Here is a 23,822-nt window from a genome sequence, read left to right as displayed (position 1 = left end):
AAAATAAACATGGGAGCAACCATGTCGCTAGGTTTTCCTCAGGCGTTATTACAACATTTTGAATCACTTTTATAGGCTGACTTGAATTAAACGCTAATCATTCAGACTGACTCCATATCAGCTGTAAAGTGTGATTTTGCTTGGGCTGAAACTGATTATAAGAATGAATTTATGCGAATGAATCTTAACTATTGCATATAATTACAACTGATTTGCGCTGCTGGTCTCGAGGCAGTGTTGGTTTTCCTCAGGCCTGGATTTCTTTCTTAGAAAATGATCCAAAATCACCAGTAAGGCAATAAATGGTAAAAAAAATACTAGTATATTTAGATTGCGTGTAACCTCCTTGCAGCTGTGGGCGAGAAGTTCGAATGCAGTTTAATGAACAGGTGGAACGCCAGGAGGAGATATATAAATAATGCACACTGAGAGGCCTTTATATAAGTGCTGTCAGCTTGATTGGTAAAAGAATTACTTATGCCCGCTCTCTTGTACAGGTTAAAATAGAAAACAGATGGCCCTTCTGTTGTAAAAGTGATACCAGGATATTAAATACCTGATAGCCCATAAAATTGCTCTGTTTGTATGGTGTGCTGTTTCCAGACCCTGAGTGGCTTTACAAATTACAATCTGCTTCCTCTGGGGAGGTTTGATTCTGATGTCAGACTACTGAATTGTCGAGATTGTTTCATTTACAGCTTCTGTCTTCTTAAAACGAGATGTACTCTGTAAAGCCATGTTCAATTTTGCCTATGTTAGTTAGCGCATTAAAAATGGCGGATGAACCACAAACATTTTAACAGCGTTAAAATATGTCAATAAATTTAGTTGAATTCATTTGTAATGTATGAATTAAAGTTTACTTGTATAACTGGTAGATGTAGAGGTGGATCTAATTGCAGCTGTTTAACAACAGGCCATAAAAGGTGACCCTAACTAACCCTAAACCAACTTAAGCACCTGAAAGAACATATCAGCTTTCGTCAAAGTGCTGGACAGTGAACTGAAGGAACTGAGAGCATATAAACAAGATGACGAGGAACTAAACCAGACACAGGTGAACGTAATCATAAAACCATTGAATCACCATTTAAAAAAGCAGGAGCTGACATGTGTAAAGCATCGTCATCACTGAAAATTCTGGACAAATGATCTGAAGGCATATAAACTCAAGAGGACAAAACTAAACAAGACACAGGTGAACCTAATTAATCAACTGAATAACAGCTGGACACAAGTGTAATTATTGCTTGTACCAATGTTCATTTCAACAGCAAATTTTATTTTAGGCTTAGTCTAATTTAGTCTTTTGGCTAAAATTCTATTTTATTTTATTTTTTTATCTTCTGATTAATTTTAGTTTTAGTCTAGTTTTATTCGAATAAATTTCATTAGATTTTAGTCGAAAAATTGACTGGATTTAGTTGACTAAAATATATTTGGTTTAATTTAAGTGTAATTTAATTAAATGTTGTATACATTTATTTACATAAAATATTCTAACTCCAAATTTAATAAAACTGTCTTCATAAAATATGAAATATAGCTTTCTGATTCAAGACCAAAAATTGCGTATGCATTGTTTATTTATATCATAAGTAATATGTAAAATTATGTGTCGCAATTAATCCACATGATAATCACCCGAATCTACCAGTGGACCAGTTACAGTGTGTTTTTGCCATGAATCACACACCAAGACTAAATCTGATTGAGGGATGTTTTTGGGAAAATATTCAATCACATTCTTGTCTCGTTTTTATTAGTCAACAAAAATGTCAGTATATATTTATTATAGTTATCGTCATCATCACCTCTTAAGTTTTTAGTTTTTGTCTCGTTTTGATTGTTAGAAACTTAAAAATGTTTTTGTCAACGAAATTAACACTGGCTTGTACATTTTTTTTCTTTCTCCATTGGCCATATACCTGTCAACCCTCCCATTTTTCCTAGAATTCCCTCGTATTTTAAAGTTCTATCTCGCTATCATCCTGTAAAGTTATTTTTAACGTATTTTTCCTTTATTTTCAGTCTTTCTCTGAGAGGTGGCGTTAAACATTAAAGAGCCAGTCCTCCCTATACACAAGCCATACCGCCAAATCACCAGGGGACGCCTCTTGCTCCTAAATGTGAATCTGTTTTGTGCTTTCATTTTATTTAGGCACAAAACACTTTAAAATACATTTAAAAACGGCGGAATTCCCTTTCCTTTTCATTACAAGTGCCGTCGCCCCTCCTACACTAAAAAAAATATTCAAAGATGATTCCTTGGATTAACTAAATTTTTTAATGTTAAGTGGTTGTAAACAATTTCATTGTGTTAAATTTAAACAAACAAATTGAATTGAACATTGTTCAATTTAATTTTATTGTTTAAATTCAACACAAATAAATTGTTTGCACGAGTTCTGCATGCAACACTTTTTTCAGCAATCCTCAAAACAGTCATGTAGCGGTGCGTGACTGTCAGATGCGCTCCATAGTGATAAATAGACGCTGTTTCCCAAACAAATTCTGTACATGCGATTTGAAGCAGAGTGAAATTCTGCACAATTAAAAATAATACCATCTAAAGATGTCGATCTTGGTGGGTTTTATTTCAAACACAACTAGTTCTGTCCTAAATCAGTATAAACCGTTAAGAAAGCAATCGAATGCTTTCATTATAACGTTAAATCTGTGCATTTTTAAAGTGACATTTGTAAAGTTTTTTTGTTTGTTTTTTAATGTAATCAAGCAAAAAATTCAAATAAACTAGATTAATTCATTGCTCTTTAATCAGAATGTATAAGGTATAAAGTGATCAAGAAAATTAATGAGATTTGATAACTTGATTCTATTTCTTTATAGAAGCTAAATATGGTTGAATGAGCCTATCTTTTCATCTGACCAATCAGGAGGATAAACTTGTTGAAGAGTGGCTGCTGTATGATTTGTTAAAAATTATTGCTCATTGTTAGTTCACTTGAATAAATGTTAACATGAACTAGTCTTACTTGTTTGAAAGTGTAATTAGTATGTTTACTGGTAACATTTTATTTGCTGTATACACACATAAAACCTTACATTTTAATTGTATTTATTTACCACTGATAATTGAATATTTTACTTTTTAGTTTTTATTCTGAAATGTTCAGCATGTAACTCCGTCAAACAACAGCCTGTCTATAGCACTGACAACTGAACAGAGAGGATTTTTGTTTTGTTTTCTAAATGCCACACTGAGGTCATTTCAGCAAGCAATCCCACACACACAACATCTCTGAACAGAGTGGGAAAGGAAATTAATAATTCATGTGGTTGTAAGCAACGTTGCCTCCATAACCAGAAAGCAAATGATACTTCATTCTGGTCAGGAACCCATACAGGTCTCCAGGACTAATTACTTAATGAAAAAGATCAAATTACCAGCTTTCTTCATCTGTGCCCCAGATCCACTCTGAAATCCAGCTCCAAACTTTGGCATCAGCCTCACTGATAACAGCGCTCAATCCTGTGAAAACTACTATCCTGTAATCACTACTATCCTAAAATCATAAAAAGGGCACACACATATCTATATTATGGTTTAGGTGCATGTACTTACACTATAAATGAAATGGAACAATTGTTTTACAGGAACTGATGTGCATTTATTCTCTTGTCTCTTTGCAGGTCACATTGGGAAGCATGACTATCTGGCCATCGGATTGACCCAGCACTGCATCACATTTACATTATATCAAATCAATTCAAAATCAATTCACTAATAAGTTATAAGATGTTTGTTTCCTTCTTTCTAAATGACTTACCTTTAGTTTAGTATAAGCTTTAGTCAATGCATATCATGCAAAACGACTTAAAGGACACTTGCTGTTTGTACAGCTTCCTTTAACTGACATTAGTTATGAGAACAATGGTGCCAGATCAGGACTGTGATTTAAATAATTCTCTTGTTCTGGAGTCACATCTAATGCAGATAAAATCCTCCAGATTTGTGTTAGCAACCTAGATAATTCACCAAGCCACCAGTTAGTAGATAGACTTTAGCAAAGCAATATGGACGACAAATTCATCTAATTATTCTGCTGAATTATGAACATTTCCAGATTTGTCTGTCGTAGCATAATATAGATAGCTAAATATAGAATTTCTAAAAACTATATATAATATTAATTGAATAAACTTTCATGTTAATGTAGTCTATTTCCGATACATTTGACTGATGAATGATAACAAAACATGCAGTGTTTTACTCCACGATGGAGCCGTTAATAGTTGCCATGGTTACACTCAAATGAAAACAACTTTTACCGTTAGCATTTGTTTGCTAAACCTATTCTCTTATGACTATGTATTTTAACTGAGACCATTATGTTTTAGGGGGGTTCGAGTGTTAAATCGAGGAATCTGATTCCCTCAACCCCCCGATTGTTCGCAACCTCGTACAGTTAGCAAACTCATTCATACAAACAGTTCGACTGTCACATGTGGGCGGTGCTCGCTGTAACTTCAGAGTGACGTGATGAGGCTGGTCTTGGTCAAACCTACCAATGAAACGGGCCTCCTTGACTCCACCGGGGCTGCGCGGAGCGAAAGGGTGCCCGATCATTGCAACGCAAAGCGGCACTCCGCCGCAGGTGAGGCGGGGATGCAGCATCGCTACTCGGGAGCCGTCCATCAGCACCACCACCAGCACGCGGAGCACAGGGGTGGCCCTAGACAGACCGCACTCCCCTTGCCAAAACACAGCCAAGAGAGTCTGCCCAGCCCTTTCAGTCAGGAAGCACCAGTCAAAAGCCAAGGGAGCAACCCAAGTCTCGCAGACTGTTCGAAACCCTCCCTAAGTCGGCAGCAGAGTGTCGGAGGGGCTGCCAAAACTGCGAATTGCCAACAAGATCATCACTGTTCGTGCAGCTGCGAATCGCACGAGCATCAGCTGTTGCAGCATCAGCATCACAAGCCTCCACCTTCCCTCCAGCTACAGGTCCAGCAGCAGCGGCTGTTGAGGAGCAGCCTGCCCAACTGCTGCGTGAGGGGATCCGCGGAGCTGAGAAGCCAGCAGCAGCGAGACAACGTCAGCCTGAGATCCGGCGATCCAGCTCATCACGCCCGTGCATGCACGCCTGATAGATGCCAGGGAGCCAGGAACTCCGTTTCTCCGCGGAGTAAAAGCAGCCCGCTGTCGTCTGACAGTCGCCTGTGGCTCGAGGAGAATAAACACAGACACGAAGGCTATAAGGTAATCCTCCTTCTACCAGCTGATTTGTGTGCGAACAACGCGCCGTTAGACTCTGTGAAGTTTATGCTTAACAGGTGGCCAGTTTTATCAACGATTACGCAGGCTTCGGCTTGACAGCGCAATGTACAGGGAGGTCATGCTTCAGATCGCTTGCCATTTTTTAACAGCAAATTTCGATGCACGGTGCTGCTTTGTAGTTGCTAGGTGTTGGTATTCGCGGTAACCTCGAAATCTTGGAAAGAAAGCACAGGCGGGGGTTGCTTGCAACAGGCTGTTCATGATTCCCATGATGGCGTTCAATAGTAAGCATTATGAAGCATTCCTTCATTCATTCCCACACCTGCATCATTCATACTGTTTTTAGCCCAGTGCCTGCCTGACTATTACCTCATTATGTGAGTCAGCTCAGAATAATTCCTGCATCTGTTTATCTGTCTGTTTTTCTGTGTGGCCCTAGCAGCGCATCAGTCGCCTGAAAGAAGCAAGGGGCAGAAAAGCAAGGCAGAAAGGCAAATCAGTGTCATTCATTCCTTGTGGGAGAGCCGACCCTGTTTCTGTCTCGCTGTTCCATTTTCTGCCTCTGCAAGCCAAGGGAAAGCCCCCCTGAGTGGCACTAACATGTACTTGGGGCCTGTATTATTCATGACGGCTTAGACATCACTGCCAGAGAGAAGAGACATTAGTATCAGTTTAGTTCACAATGCACAGCAGATGGATGTAAAGCCGTCACCCATCTCTTTCCATACGTCTTCCCTGTTGTTTGCGTCAGTATCTCGCTCGCTTGACTGCTTCTTGTGTTTGACCGCATTGTGCTTGTGATTGTTCAACCTGTGGCATTTGATTAATTTGTCATTTAATTCACTGCTCTGAAATGGCAAAACAACCCTGGGAATCACGTCGAGCTGTTTACAAATCACTCTTTTAGGAAAAGCACACATTTATGCAGAATTCTGTCTGCAGGGGGTTGTAATTATGTAAATATTTACGCAGAGTTTACAGTTGGGCTTCTTCTTGATTGTGCACGAGAGGGAGTGGGAGCTCTGGGATGTGCCGTGGATGTTAAGGGAATGACCGCTTCAGCATGAACCAGAGGAGAGAGTCTCCGGGTGTTGTTGCTCTGCAGCTGCTGTTCTGCTGCTTAATCAAGGGTAATTTGTGGAGAGTATAATTGGCCTGGCTCTCTTGTCTCTGTGTGTATTCCAACTGAAACTGGCCAAAGGCTCTCTCTGTAAATACCTACTGTGTGTGTGTGTGAGTGAGGAACTATGTCAGACTATCCCAGGGCCTGTTGCTGTAGATTATTTATAAAAGACTATGTTGTAATATTTACATACTCTGGCTTAGGGTTGAATTATGGATACCACCGTTAATATTCATTTCTAACTATGGTTCTGTAAATAACTGTAATCGTTCCATTCCACAAAAGGTTTTTATAATGTCAAATCTTTAAATTATTAAAATCATCTTCACACCAAAATTAATCAAGGTTATTTTAAGATCACTTATTGGTTCAGCCAATTTTATAAGAGCATATTTCAGGTATCTGTCCATTTTTTTAAAGGGCATCTATGATCAAAATCTTCTTTTGTAAGCTGTTTGGACAGAACTGTGTGTAGGTATAGTGTGTCCACAGTCGTATTGGAGTGATATAAACACAATAAGTCTCTTTTTTTAAATTTCTTAACATTAAAATAGGATTTAAATCCCAGCCATTTTTTGATTGATTGACAATTGAGTATTAACATGTCTCCATAGTAACACGTATAATAATATCAACAAAACAGGACGTGCGCAAAGCAACTGAGATTAAAAGATCTGTTCAGCTCTCTGTGATCATCAATCATCGTCAAATGTGATCAAGAGTGAGTTTTAGAAGTTTAAAACGTTTTTCAAAACAGTGCATGTTTAGTGAATGACAGCGATTTTTACCCTCTTTATCATTACAGCCGCATGTCAGTACAATTATAAAAGAAGACACTTCAATCGCGGTTTGTGGATGTTAAATCAGGTTTATTTTGTACATTAAAATTACGGATATCAGTACAGCAGTGGATATAAACGTTTATCCTGTCACATTTGCTGTGCAAGAACAGTGCAAAGTTAAACGTGTGTGCTGCATGTATGTGTTTGAACTTTGTAATGACATTTAGGGATGTAAAGATTCATCTGACTCGCAATTCGATACAATTCAGGGTACTAATCTCATGATTTAGTCAAGATTTTTTAACAAAATGATTTGAAACAAATATTAGGTGAAAAGCCCTTAATTTTTTTTTTTAAATGCTGCAACTTTTGCTAACTATAATATATTTTCTACCATAACTAAATTGCTATTTTAAAAACAAACTCCAAATAAAAAGAATAATACAAACTAAAGAAGACTCATTAATATAAGCTAGGCATGGGCTGGTATAAAATTCTGACAGTTTGATAACTTTGGATAAAAACATCACGGTTTCATGGTATTATACTCACTGCTCAAAAATATATTCTTTTTAAATGTCTGGGTAAAAAAAAAAAAAAACTTTTCTTCCCATTTGAAAAAAACGTGTTCTATTTTTTGAATGATTTATGATAATTTAGAGCAGGAAACACGTCAAACTATATAATTCAAATGAATCATTGACTTCTGCTGTCTTTATTTGTTTCAAAACCACTGATTTTTTTGCTATTTAATACAGCTTCTTTGGATAGATTTTCTGCTAAAGATACTGTTTTAAAAAACAAAGAACAAAAACCAAAAAAATGTAAATAAAAAATCTTACACATACCTTAGGAACGATATTACAGAAAATTTTGGCGGTTTTAAAATCTTGTCTTTTCCCAACTGTGGTACACCTTGAAAACGGTTATCGTCCCATGCCTAATATAAACAAACTAAAACTAGGGCTGTGCTGGGATTTAACATTTTAAAAAAGCAATATCAGAATATCTGTGTTCTCTGGCATAAGCCGAGGTCTTTGCACATTTACAATGTCCCCTGCTGATGAAAAAACACTTTCACTGGGGACTGAGATGACTGGTGTGGAGAAGTAAGCCTTTCCTAAACCAGAGAGCAGTGTGGACAGAGGTGGTCAATAAGCCCTCTGATCCTGGGAACTGGCCACTGGCATAAAAAATAATAAATATAAAATTACTAATTAATTATCAAATAGAACAAAGACAGGAGATGAACATGATTATGAAGATTAATAATAATATTACTTGAATAATTCAATATTAGTCTGACACACTTAGAAAAGAGATCATCTTGAACATTTTTAAATATAATAAGCATATTATTAAAATATGCATAAACTAATTTAAAAAGGAGAGGGGGGAAATAATTTAATTCTGTAACAGAACAACTTTCTCATTTAGTCTGAAAAAACATCCTCACACTTTTAACTTAGAAAACACTGATGCACTGTTAGATCTCCGTAGCACTCATCAGAGCAAGCGAAGCTGCAAATCCTCTGATCCGCATGGTTTGGCTTATTAATAGTTTATTTGCGTACAGATATCTGTGACAGTAGTTTTTTTACTGTGCTGATGGTTTATGTGCATCATATTCGTTCTTCTGTTAGTGTATATAAACGTCTTTTTGCAGTATTTGCACAAAGTTTGTCTGGCGCACTTCACCGTTGTCATTTTACTCTGCCGCCCCACCTCTTGCTCGCCGTTTATGTGCAGGTAAAGCAAGATTGTGCCTGTAAACACAGCGCCCCTCTGTTCAAAACATGTATGGCTATTCATTCAACATTTCAACCGATTTGAATCGTCACATATTTTAATCGATTTTCAACTGACTCCCGGTGAATCGTTACATCCCTAACGGCATTGTGTGTGACTTGTTGCTGAAAGACTTTTAACTCCACAACAAATACATCAAATAATCATTGGGAAAGTTCTTACTGTAGTATTTCACACAAACATTACGTGAGATCTGCTTCCTTCATGTCTGTCACTGTGCTGTTAATCTGACGCAGCCAAGGCGGATATTGAGGCACACTCTGACAGGCTTGTTGGAACGGTGGGCAGAAAAAACTAGCATTAAAAGCACAGGCAACAAAAATGGTAACATTGTGTTCAGAGCAGGAAATTCCAATATTCTGAAAGCTATAATAAATAATCTGAGGGGGGTTTTGAGCTGAATCTTTACAGACACATTCTGGACACATTAAAGACTTTACATCTTGAAAATTAGGTAAAATAGGTGCCCTTCAAATTCCTGATCATTCTCTTCAAGCCTGATGACAGAAAAACTTTGATTCAGTAACAATGTTCCTGATTCTGCTCATTTTGTTCTTGTTGTCTTATGAGAGCCCCTGCAGTTTGTGTGTGTGTGCATAAATGTCACTTGGGAAAAAGACAGAAATTATGTTACGAAGTCATTTGCTTAAGAATGTAGCTGCAGGGTATTTTTGACACATTCAGACTTGCATTATGTTCCAAGTTTCTGAAAATGTTTAAGTATGTTTTTCCAGTTCTTGAGGCTTCTATAAATGAGACCATATTATAAAAATAAAAAATCAACACCCTTTAAATATATATATATATATATATATATATATATATATATATATATATATATATATATATATATATATATATATATATATATATATATATATATATATATATATTTATTTATTTATTTCAATATACATCAGGTCAGAAGAGTTGTACTTCCTGAACATAATACCAAATTAAAATGAAATAAAATAAATCATGATGGCTAGTACAGTCTTGAAATTAATTTTTTCAAAATTCTAAACATTAACATCGTAACATTTTACTTAAATTTTGAGGTTGTATAGATTGCATCTTGTTCACAGACCAATTCAATATGGCGATATCATGGGTCCATAAACAGTTCCTGCTTGTCTTATAGATTTTTTCAGAACTGTATGTAAGAGGCGATTCAGTTATAACTAATGTTAACACAGACGTCATTAAAAAAGTATCAACACTCAGCTTTCTATATTCTCAGAAGCTTTGGAAATGAAAGCTCTAAAACAGGAAATACATTAGGACCATTGTTATTGTTTACATCTCTCAAAATGGTCTATAACAAACTTTATCTTCATCTTCCTCATCACTCCACATAATGTCCACACCTTAGATATTTCCATCTGCTATATGCTCAAGAACTTCAAGATCTGTATATTCTGATTATGAAATTGTTTCAGCAACATCAATATAGTTTTTTAATATAAAAAAAGTTCAATCAGCATTACTGGAGATATAATTTCAGTAACAGATCTTAAACCCATGCTACATCCTAATGGACAGACATATTTAAGAGAATCCTGATCTAAAACTTGCAATGTTAGAAAAGATTTTAAACCTTAATCAATAAGTGCAGTCCCTTTTTTTACATTAAATCTATGAAATTTTGGCAAACATATCAACAAGTCTGGATAAAAACATTATAGATGTGGCTTACGTTACGCCTGTGTCTGGAGTGAAGTCATGCCATGCTGCTTTTCGGTGTAGTGGATTTATTTCAAATTAAAACATGCCATGCCTTACCGCCATTTGATTGGATGACAATCGTCCACTCTCATGGACTGCAGCCTTTAAATTAGATGACATGCTCAGGAACAACAAAAAACATGGGCTGACATGTGATTTCTAATGTTATGGACACAGAGTCTGAAGGGGTTTTTAACTTATTATATGGAAATGTCTTCTACATATTAGTCAAGTAAAAAAAGGCTTTTGCAGTGCTAAAGTTTCTCGAAAATTTGGTCAGTGTAGGGTATTGCAAGTTTTACACCGTAGGTTCTAAGTTGTGGCTAAGTCCCTTTTCATTCATTCATTCATTCATTCATTCATTCATTTTCCTTAAGCGTAGTCCCTTTATTCATCAGGGGTTGTCACAATGGAATGAACCACCAACTTATCCAGAATATGTTTTACACAGCGGATGCCCTTCCAACGGCAACCCTGTGCTGGGAAACATCCATACACACTCGTTCACACTCATACACTATGGGCAGTTTAGTTTATTCAGTTCACCTTATAGCGCATGATTAGGATTATAGATGACCAGGAACCACAGATCAAAACACATGAGATTTATGGAGACTGCAGAATGTAATCATAATAGACTGAAAGTTAATTATCTGCATGTGTTTTTAAGGCCTGTTACTCTGTAAGTATTTTTTTAGAGCATAAAGGTGTTTATTAAAGATCCATTTTGTTAACCAATATTTATGTTGAAGACTTTGAATTGTTATTTTACATTTGATTATTCAAATTCTGTAACTGAATACTGTTAGAATCTTCCCATAAATCACTGTTTATTTCACTTTAATATTTGCTGTATCTTGTTTATATATGACTGTTTTTTATTTATATGTATATAATTAATTACAAAAAAAATAGATGTATATTTTACTCCCCTATAAAGTGATCCCAATTAATCTAAAGTTTTTGCAAAAAGAGTTGTTTAAGTCATCTTGTGAAATTATATAAAAAAAAAAAAAAAATTATATATATTATATATAATATATATATATATATATATAAAATATATATATATATATATATATAAAATATATATATATATTATAAAATATATATATCACGAATATATATATCTATCACGATAAAATATATATATCACGATATAAAATATATATATAAAATATATATATATATATATATATATAAAATATATATATATATATATATATATAAAATATATATATATATATATATATATATATAAAATATATATATATATATATATATATAAAATATATATATATATATATATATATAAAATATATATATATATATATATATATAAAATATATATATATATATATATATATATAATATATATATATATATATATATAAAATATATATATATATATATATATATAAAATATATATATATATATATATATATAAAATATATATATATATATATATATATAAAATATATATATATATATATATATATAAAATATATATATATATATATATATATAAAATATATATATATATATATATATATATATATATATATATATATATATATATATATATATATATATATATATATATATATATATATATATATATATATATATATATATATGAGAAAAAAAAAAAAAGAATATTGCAATGTCATTTTCCTATATCATGCAGCTTTACTAATCAATGAGCCACCGTATCACCCCATGTCCCTTTTCAATAAAAGTCTATTATAAATCTCAATATTATAATAAGTATTGCAAATAACAAGGCATAAAAATGTAATATGAATGATTTGAGGTGTCACAAGGTATAACTGAAGCAGGATGACTTTTGCACACCTCAGAGCTCACAACAGTTATAAAAAATGTAATTTCCCCATGGTGAAAACATGGGGCGGCATGGTGGCTCAGTGGTTTTCACTGTCGCATCACAGCAAAATGGTCACTGGTTCGAGTTCCAGCTGGACCAGTTGCATTTCTCTGTGGAGTTTGCATGTTCTTCCCTTGTTTATGTGAGTTTCCTCCAGGTGCGCCGGTTTTCCCATTGTCCAAAGACATGCGGTATAGGTGAATCGGCTAAATTAAATTGTTCGTAGTGTATGTGTGTGAATGAGTGTGTATGGGTGTTACTGGGTTGTGGCTAGAAAGGCTATGTAAAACATGCTGAAATAGTTAGCGGTTTATTCCGCTGTGGTGACCTCTGAAATAGACTAAACAGAAGGAAAATGAATGAATCTTTGTTGTTTTTTTGCAAACACAAAATGTATTTGTATTGACCATGCTATGAAATCCTATCTTGGAATTTGTTTACAAAAGTTTTGGTATGGCCAAATTATTATTTTTATTAATAATATAATTATTTTTAATAGTAATAATGTTGTTCTTTTAGTTTTTCTTTTGTCCGGATTGGTAATGGTTAAGGTTTTTTTTGAATCTGTGTGTTCCTGGTGGGATTAGTGACATGCCATTTACAGTTAATTTGATTGGCTCAAATAGTTTTGTGGCTCCCATGAGCAGAGATGGCAGATTGGTAATCGTATACCTCCGGCAGCCCTATATGAGCCAGACAACTGACATAATGCCAACCGATAGCTTTCTCCAAGTATCATGGATCAGTTTCAGTCTAATGAAAATCACAATGGTTAAATCAAATCACATTCAGATGTTCTTTTTTTTAATTTGGTCTTTTAAAGGTCCCATGAAATTAAACGATTCCTAGATGTAAATGTTAGTTTTAAGGACATCTAAATGTTGGTGTGCTCCAATACAGTAACAAAATTTGTGTTTAGTAGACATAGAACTGATATAAACATCCAAAGCTTGCATGAAAAGGAGGTTATGAGTAACTTGTTTAGGTAGCTAGCTTGAGGCCAGTGGTGCTGTCGGTAAGAACAGAGGTCCAGTCTAGTCACTCCATTTAGTTGTGTTTATTAACAATGACAAGGATTTGTACTTAGGATGAAAGGTATGTGTGTGTGTGTGTGGTTTTCTGCAAGGAAACAACAGAAATACAATGTATCAGTAATCAGTAAGGAAATAACAAATACAAATGCTTCCGTTTACTAAGGATGGCTGACGTGAAACTGACGTTTCGACACAGTGTCGAGATCCCGAAGCGCAAGTGTTTCGAAACACTGCACCGAAGCATGATCCGAAACACCCAGGTCACGTGACTAAAGTGTTTCGAAACACTTGGTCACGTGACTAAAGCGATTCAAAGCATTGATCATTTCAGAGGCGTTTCAAGACCCGGAGAATCTGCATTTGACTATATAATAACGTACTTATAACGTACCTGTGTCTTGTATGGCTTAGTGGACCGTGCGTGTGTTCAACAGTACTGTGTTACAAATTTGTTTTGGGTTCGAATCCCGACTTGTCCAAATACTATAAAATCATGATTTTATATATTTTAATCATGTTACTGTTTTATGGTGTAGTCTAGATAGGATACAGCTACGGATATGCCATCAATTTAGCATCATTTTTGTATCACTGTAAAACAATTCATATTTTTACAGTACTGTGATGGGTTTAGGATAGACGTTAATAAAATACAATGGGAAATTTAATTAATAATATAAATAATTATTGTTAACTCCTGGCCACAACTGTATCTGATCTAGCAACAACCCTGTTTTATGAACAAAACAATACAAATTTATTTACAAGGTGTTTATTCGTATGTCAGAGCAATGTTGAAACAAAACGATACAATAACAAAGCATTACCAACTGCTATTAAAGCATTTCAAAACAATTGTTTCAGTTAGGATTCGATCCCAACATTCCCGCATGTTGGTCATGAACTCTAACCGCTCGTCTAAACCACTTGCAGATACAAGGCTACAAAGTAGGGTTTGATACCCTAATTTGCTCAACTGTTCTTTGCCGATGCTGTTTCAGTGAAATACAAATAAAATGACCACTAGGTGTCGCTGTAGAGTGGTGTTTCGAAACGTTTCGAAGCTTCGACACATTTGCTTCGATAGTTTCAGTGTTTACGAAGCCTCGCTTTGCCCACCACTACAGTTTACCAAACTAAGTACATAACTAAACAAATATATGGCAAACATGAAACATGAGCACTTAAGTCAACTTAAATCATACGAAAGCCACTTACATGGTCAAATACGCACACAAAGGAAAACAAGGGAGATCAAATTTAGTCCTCTGCAGTTCAGCCATGTGCTGCCAGAAAGTAACAAACTGTGGGCACAGGTGCAGTTAATAAAGGCCTTGAGGCAGTCCTGATTGGCCGGAGGTTGAATGAGGAGATTGGAGTGTACCATCGGAGCAGGGGTGTGACACTGAGTTTGCGGTTTAAGAACAAAACTTCTCAACATTGCAGTTTGTCACTTCCATCTAAATGGATCAATGTTTTTTTTATTTATTTTACATCACCTCATACTTCAGTTTCTCATCAAATCTTAATCAATTAAACGCTCTCTATTATCTGACATGCCCCGCCCCCTTCAAGACGCTTCTCATTCGCTTCTCATTTGATGTGCTTGAGCTGATCAAATCTCACTGGCAGAGCTGTGATAAAATAAAACACTTTTGGTTACTTTTTAAAATGGGGATGGTCTACTGTGTTCCACCTTCTTTTCAGTTTTCAGTTAAGATTACGTCAAACATTGAATAAAAATGCACATTCATCGCACTTCACGAGACCATTAAATGCTACAGTCCCTGAGTTGCAAAGTTTTGCATCAAAAGATGCCTGGTTGTAAAGTTCAGATTTTGATAGCGTCGAGTAGTTAGAACAGATATTTTTGAATAGTGGGATGTGTATAATCAGCTCTCAGGTCTGCTGCAGACATTTCATTACAGAAAGAGACCTGAGGAACAGAGAGTCCGATGCCACATCTGAATGAGTGCAAATTCAATGTCAAAATAGATTTGCTAAATTGGATTTGTACGGACCAAAGCTTGCAGAGAGGGGAATGAAGGAGCAGGGGGAGGGGGTGAAGTCTAAGGGCCCTTCAGCTTTGACATGCACAGAAGAGAATATTGGTTAATAAGGGAAATTAGCGAAATGTGAAATTGTGAGGCTGAGACAATGACAACGCCATTGCGATGTGCTGCATTCTTAGCCTGTTGCATCCAAATTGAGTAAATGGAGACAGCAGATGTTGTTTTTGTGAATTATACTTGATGGGTTTTCGTAGACATCTCCTAAATCAGCGTAAAACTGTACTCTGAGCAGTTGTCTGTGTGTTCAAGGTCATGCAAAGTATCGCTAGCTTTGTGCGTCTCTGTTGTTTTAGCAGCTGTGCTGTTATTTATGCTGGAAGTAGCATTGTGGTGTAGATCATAAATGAGATTTCTGTAATATCCCAATTGTTTCTCTTGACAGCATGTGTGATTAAATAGAGGAAAAGGAGACTTTTGCTTAAAAAGTGCAGTAATCGATGCACCTCCTCAAGAGTTTCAGAAGGGATCAATGTCACTAACTGTGCTGAGATTTGCCAAGATACTGAAGTCTGCATTAAAAAAGTCAGAGATTTACAGATCCACATTTCAGTAAATTCTTTTATCTGTTTTTTATGCATCATATGAAAAGAACCCTTCATTGTAACATCAAGGGGTCCAATGTACTCAAGCTGTTTTTTTTTTTTTTTTCATTTTGTTTGGGTGTAAAAATAGGTTCAAAATACCTGAGAAGTGATGCACTGTGAACATCTCAGTGCTGCATATTCTGCATTTAGATGAATATGTAAAATGGGCTGAAGACTAACATTTGTTAACACAGGCTCAGGTGCCACTAAATTGACATGCCAATACCAAATAGTTCTTAAAAGAAATGTTCACTGCAGGATTCTAAAATGTTTTTTCGATGCCATCGCTGCAAAAAAATTTTTTTTGGAACCTTTAACGTATCTTTTATATACAGTTGAGGAATTATTAGACCTACTGTGAAATGTTTTACCTCACTGTTTAGCAAGAAAACAGAAAGAAGATTTTTTGTTACACATTTAAAGACATATTAGTTTTAACAACTGATTTATTGGATTTTTGCCATGATAATATTTTACTAGATATTTTTCAAGATACTAATATTCAGCTTAGTTAAGTTAAGGTAATTAGGCAAATCACTGTATTATGATGGTTTGCTCTGTAGCCAATCAAAAATATATATAGCTTGCTTATAGAAATTCTCCAGCAGGATAGTGCTCCTTCTCATACTTCAGCCTCTACATCAAAGTTCCTGAAAGCAAAGAAGGTCAAGGTGCTTTAGGATTGGCCAGCCCAGTCACCAAACATGAACATTATTGAGCATGTTTGGGGTAAGATAAAGGAGGAGGCATTGAAGATGATTCCAAAGAATCTTGATGAAGTCTGGGAGTCCTGCAAGAACGCTTTCTTTGTCATTCCAGATGACTTTAATAATAAGTTATTTGATTCATTGCAGAGATGTATGGATGCAGTCCTCCAAGCTCATGGAAGTCATACACAATATGAATTCTTTTTCCACTGCACCATGACCTCTTATTCTACTTTACATTATTTCTGTTAAGTAACAAGACTTTTGTCTAAGCAAAGACAGACCCTACTGTCGTAATTAAATAATTAAAAATCAAGGCATGATCATTTTATTTTGGTTAAATAAGCGTAATCTAGAGGCCTTTGCCTTTTACATAAGCCTCTTTTGATACCAAATGATCAACTAGAACTAAAACTTGGATAAACTTTAAAACTTTTGTCAGGTAGTGTATATTATTATAGTAATATATTAATCAATGTCAATTAAGTTACTATATATGCTTATTTGCCTGGGGTTAAAAATGAGTTTGTGATCATTCCTTTAGAGGCATTAAAAACCTACATAGAAATAGAATAAATATTGCATTTGATTTAAATAAATTAAATAGACCTATATGGTTACAGTATATCAGCAGTTTCTTATTTGTCTTTTCAGTCATAAGGAATTTGTCTACATCGGAGAGAAAGTTAAAATTTAGTTCAATATAGCTACAAATAAAAATGCCGCATTGTTTTAAACCTCAGGATATTGTCAATATTTAACGTTATCTTTCGGGAACAGATTTTAGTATATTGTACCTCTTAACATTTACAGGAAGAAAGACTAATAACACAATTGAGTACTGGCTCTCTCTGGACACTGATCGAAAAAAAAAAAAATCTTGTTTGGCAACTGGCAGACCATGCTGGCCTTGGAAAGACTGGAAGTTTTGACAGGAGCTTTGCTATGTATTGCAATTGATCCCTGGAGCTCTTTCATCAGAGATACTGTCGCCGCTTGCTGGAAATCAGTTCTGAACCTCTGGGTCTGTTTTATTATGTCAATTACTGCATTGTGTTTTAAAGTACTATAGGTACACATAAACGGGACGACGGACAATAGATATATTTCTCTCCAGCTGAAATAGTCTATTTCACAGACATTTGTTAAAGGAGAACTCCTCCGGTGTACTCCAAAGTGTGTGTATTCCTACAGTAAGCATATTTTTTGTCCTTGGTGTTTTATACTTCTACTTGTTTTTTTTTTCTTCTTCAATATCCTCTCATTACAAGTTAATAATGTCCAATCAATTAAACATTAAAACATTGCATTATAAAATGATGATTTTGAGAATATAAAAACATAGGATTTTATTTTAACACCTACCGGCCACTTTATTAGGTACACCTTACTAGTACTGGGTTGGACCCCCTTTTGCCTTCAGTACTGCCTTAATCCTTCATGGCATAGATTCAACAAGGTACTGGAAATATTTCTGAGAGATTTTGGTCCATATTGACATGATAGCATCACACAGTTGCTGCAGATTTGTCGGCTGCACACCCATGATGCGAATCTCCCGTTTTACCACATCCCAAAACTGCTCTATTGTATTGAGCTCTGGTGACTGCGGAGGCCATTTGAGTACAGTGAACTCATTGTCATGTTCAAGAAACCAGTCTGAGATGTTTTGTGCTTTCTACATGCCAAATACATTGAGTTGCTGCCATGTGATTGGCTGATTATAAGTATGCGTTAACGAGCAGTTAGATAGGTGTATCTAATAAAGTGGCCGGTGAGTGTATTGTTAATATTTTGTACATTTGAAAAGTAAAGGTTTTAGATGGCACTGATCAATATATCGTTTGAGCATCCATATCGCAAGGTATGTATCTGCAATAGTCACATCGCAGATTTTTGGTAAATATTAAAAGATAAAGATATTAGTGCTTTATTTATACAGCGATGACCATGTTATTTTACACTTGATTGTTACATTTCTGTTCTTGAATATTGTTAAAAACATAAAGTACTGTTTATTTATTTATTTTTTTTGCTTGTAACTTATTATGATTAATGCAGATGCACTGCGTAGAAAAATACTTGAACATTCCAGTGGATCTAAATTAATGAAATCTTCCCAGATAGAGCTAATTATGATCTTATTGCAATGTATATCTCAGCAAAGCAAAATATTGCAATGTCAGATTTTTCCAATATAGTGCAGCTCAAGTTGTAGCAATAGTTTCCATTCAGAAATTGCTAGAAATTCTTTCTATTTATTATCTAATGGCATTAAGTAAAGAAATTTTAAATGTGCAATACTCAATTGCAACCAGAGTGATTAATTACTAAAACAATAATCATTAAACTAAGTGTTAATAAAAAAAGTTAACTGAAATATAATAATGTTTTAAATTTATTGTAATAATAGTTAAAATTTCTGTTGTTATTTTTGTTTTTGTGCAAACAGCCAAATTGCTTATCTCTGGTATCTCATCACGTAGCTTGTTGTTAGGACACAGGGTGACAATATAACCTGCTCAGAAGGTTACCTGTTCGTAATGTTTATATTATTTGCTAAATAAATACCACCTCATGTGGAACTCTGAATCTGCCTCTCATTGTTTGGACCCAGAACCCTCTTTTTGTGATGTGACATTTAACAAGCAGATTTTAACTACTGATGAAATTGATATTGATAAAAACTATAACAGCATGTCAGTAAATTATATAAGTTACTTTTGTATGTAAATTTTTCCCTCATGTAAATGTTCATATGAATCATAACCATTTATACCAACCATTTTGGGAACCGGGTTTTATTAACAAAATATATACACGTGTTACAAAATAATATGAAGTAAAATACTAGTGTCCGGAGCAAAACACACTTTATTCAAGCCAATCTTGCTCTGTGTGTGTGTTACTTAAGAGATGCAGAAGAGGAGGTTATTTTAAGAAAAGTAGCAAAAACACAGCGAGCAGCAGAATATTGATCCTTTTGCAAAAACACTGCAAAGAATTAAATTACGCTCACTCCAACTGCATGTTAATAAACAAGTTTTTGGACAAGATCCACCCCCCATCTAGTGTTATTATTGTAATTGGAAAAATGATTTGTAGATTGGAAGACAACTAAATCTTTTAAATGATTTCTTAACTTTGCTTTCTGCTCATGATGCATATTATTTACATTGTTGTTCTGTTTTTAGTGGATATTATTATTTTAGGCAAAATATGGAAACCACAAGCAATTCTTAAACACCAATTATTTTGTTCTTGGGGCTCGATATCATCATTTTAACCATTTTTCAATTTTCTTTTACAAAGTATACTGCTGCCCAAATGGAAAGGTTTTCCTTTGGCTCAGTCTCTATTTCAGAGGTTGTTACAGCGGAATGAACTGCCAACTATTCCAGTATATGTTTTACATAGCGGATGCCCTTCAATCTGCAACCAAGTACTGGGAAACACCCATACTCACTCATTCACAAACACACACTCACACACTATGGTCAATTTAATTAATCTGATTTACTTATACTGCATGTCTTTGTGGGGAAAATCAGAACACCTAAAGGAAATCCATGCAAACATGAGGAGAACATGCAAACTTCACACAGAAATGCCAACTGGTCCAGCCGGGAGTCGAACCAGCGACCTTCTAGCTGTGATGCGACAGTGCTAACCATTTATTTACTAAAAACAACATGTATGACAGTGTAATAAAGGCCAGCTAGGAAAGTGCTATGCAGGTAAACCTCACTCCTCTGACCCCAAAAGATGCTCTAGTGACAGACGCTAGAGGCCATGGCCTTCAGCCTCCTTGTTAGACCAACCGAATCCCATACAAAAAAATCGCTGGTTTGATCCAGGCTCAATGTGGGTTGGGTGCTGTAGAACTGGTGGGTTATATCTGGGGGCTAGGATACCCTTCTAGTATTGTTTTAAAATAAAAATAAAAATAGTTAATTCACACACACACACACACACACACACACACTCATACACTACGGCAAAAAGCATAGAATCACCAAGAGGCGACACTCTAGTGCAATTCGGGAAACAGCCACTAGATGGCAGCCATTATGGAATATAAATTCCAATAGAACAACAACATATTATAAGTCTGTAAAGTAAACTTTTAAAAGTGCTGATGATTGTGACAGTAAGTGTTGTAATGTCGTCTTTTAGGTTGTATCTTAGCTTTAATGTGCTTTTTAAATAAGTAAATAAAAAACAAAGGAGCTGCTCGCCATCGCGACAGCAATAAGATCCAATGGACAGCCGACCGCTTTCACCGCTGCTGTTGCAATGGAACGTTCTATTGAGTGTCGCTTCTTGGTCATTCTAAGCTATTTGACTACGGTTAATTAAGTTAATCTAATTCACTTATACCGCATGGCTTGGACTGTAAGGTGAAAGCAGAACACTCTGAGGAAACCCACGTGAACACGGGGAGAACATTCAAACTCCACACAGATATGCCAACTGGCCCAGCCCGGGACTCAAACTAGCAACCTTCTTGCTGTGAAGCAACAGTGCTAAACACTAACCCACTGTGCCAGCCTCAAATTTCTAATTATTTCAAAAATAATGTCCAGATTTTCACCTGGAAGGACATAAATACACTAGACCTCTTCCAGCTTTTAATTCAGTACCTCTGTTATAAAATATCATAAAATAATCCATTAAATGTAGCATTCTGCATTACAGCACATTGAATTTAATATTCAAAGTGTACATAAATGGGTACATTTAGTACAAAACTGTAGCTTTGGACAAATTCCCACAATCCATTTTGTGAAAAACAAACATAAAACGCGAGACAAACAAAAAGCTGTACAGAATAGATGTTCACTGTTACCATGTGAGCAGAAAGCCTCGTAAAAGACTCCATGAGAACTGTCACAAACAAGGGGCCTTGCTAGAAAGTATATGTCTGGGGCCCTACATTTTTTTTTCTTGAATGGTATAATTGGTAAGCTCAGTTTAAGTATCACTACATACGGTAGTAGCTGTGCTAACTGTAGATCCCTGCCTTGATTATAGAGAGTTCAGCAACATGGATAAACAGAAACTATCAAGTAAAAACATTGAAATCATCAGTTCGTTTGAGGACGAAGGAGGTTCAAGCAGTGCTTGTGGATTAAATCAACAAAACCAGGTTTGTGGTGCGACCGAAATGGATTTTGGTTAACTAGTTTAATCAGCAGTAGTGACTGTATTAGATATGTATACTGGTTTGAAGCAGCAGCTGTCGTTCGTCTCATTTGGAATGCAGTGGGGTTTGAATGTGGGTCTGCGGTGTGCTCTGCCTATCAGAAAATGACATTACAGAAGTAGGTCTCTGCAAATGAGTTGGCATTGTGTCAGACGGCAGCACTAGCTAGATAACAGAAACCGATCCTTATTGGCAAGAAAATTAGAACAGTATGAATTCAGAATAAAAATTCCTTTTAGGAAAATAATTTAATAATGTGAGATCATTGCGAGCAAGCTTTTTCATGTCATAAGCGTTATCATGAGTATTTTGCTGTATTTACAGGCCTGTAATGCAATTAGGCCAAATACGCATTCGTTTCTGAACTCTGAAGGAAATGTTGGTGTGATCCCATGCTTTCAAATGTTTTCATCTTTTTAATATCTTTTCATATTTGTTTCAGGTTCATCAGTGATGTTAATGTTGGATTAAAACATGTTGTCTAGTTTAAAAGAAAAGATCAAATGATTATCTTGATCAAATTTAACTCTTTTGAATATATAGATTTGATATTTTACATGTGGGAGTTATGTAAAAACTGTTGTACATTTTGTGTGCATTTGGGGCTATTTTGACACAGAAGATTAAACATACAGTAACAAACTGCAAAATTTGAAGTAAGCCATAACTGAAGGCTGCACCAGAGCATACGCATGCGCTTCCAGCAGAAGTATAAATAAGCCTTTATACATGGGGGCTCGCCAGGAATACATTTCTAGTATTATTTTAAGGTTAATAAAATTAGTCGTTTCTTGTCCTAACTTACAGAGACATCCGGGAGTCTCTGTGCTACTCTGTGATACTCCTGCAACTTCCGGGAGACTAGACTGTCTTTGCAACTGGATGAATGTAAAGGAGGACTGAGCAAAATTGTTTCTACTTTATAATAATTGTCAACTCACAGCAATACAACTTTACAATGAGTACAATTGTTTGTATTCAATACTTTATTATTATTATTATTATTATTATTATTATTATTATTAGTAGTAGTAGTAGTAGTAGTAGTAGTAGTAGTAGTAGTAGTAGTAGTAGTAGTAGTAGTAGTAGTAGTATAATTTTCCATTTTCCATATCTGCAATGCCTGTATTTTGGCTTTTTTCTTAATTTTTTTTTGCAATCCACTCAGAATCCAACTTGGAATTTTTTTTTCTTTATTGGTATTGATATTCAAATGGCATTAACATGCCTCTGTTTTAATTTCTGCAATAAATATGGCTGTCAAGCAGGATCTTGATGGTTTATTGTGGGTATGTTGTTTACATAAAGAAATCTGTGTTACAAGTTAAACAAAAATTCTAATAAACAATTACATTTTGAATTTAAATAGTTTTTGTCTTGCGTTTACATTAATTTTACATTTGAATAGCCAAAGTTACAAGTTTCAGTTTTTTAAATGCTATTAATTTTGAAAAAAAGCGTGATTAATTAGTAATTTTTTAAATCAATTAACAGCACTAATATACATACATACATATATATATATATATATATATATATATATATATATATATATATATATATATATATATATATATATATATATATATATATACACATACATACACACATACATACATACACACACACACACACACACACACACGTATATTGCT

At 34.9% G+C, this 23,822-nt stretch overlaps 1 protein-coding gene across 4 annotated transcripts in view; it reads left to right on the top strand.

Annotated features, from left to right (window-relative positions):
- The first annotated feature begins 1,121 nt into the window (after positions 1-1,121).
- Positions 1,122-23,822, top strand: part of kcnn1b (potassium intermediate/small conductance calcium-activated channel, subfamily N, member 1b) — a 100,100-nt gene continuing 77,399 nt past the window's right edge. The window contains exons 1-2 of one of the 4 annotated variants that reach the window (XM_005166885.6): positions 1,122-1,198; positions 3,655-5,221. In XM_005166885.6, the coding sequence (XP_005166942.1) occupies positions 4,505-5,221 (717 nt within the window). In that variant the 5' untranslated portion in view covers positions 1,122-1,198; positions 3,655-4,504. Of the gene's footprint in view, positions 1,199-3,654; positions 5,222-21,940; positions 22,111-23,822 lie in introns of those variants that run through there. The other 3 variants (XM_073909749.1, XM_068223006.2, NM_001328106.1) reach the window with 3 other exon arrangements.

This window comes from Danio rerio, chromosome 8, assembly GCF_049306965.1.
Source record: "Danio rerio strain Tuebingen ecotype United States chromosome 8, GRCz12tu, whole genome shotgun sequence".
NCBI lineage: Eukaryota > Metazoa > Chordata > Actinopteri > Cypriniformes > Danionidae > Danio > Danio rerio.
The sequence above is the reverse complement of the archived record's forward strand: the minus strand, read 5'-3'. Positions and strand labels throughout refer to the sequence as shown.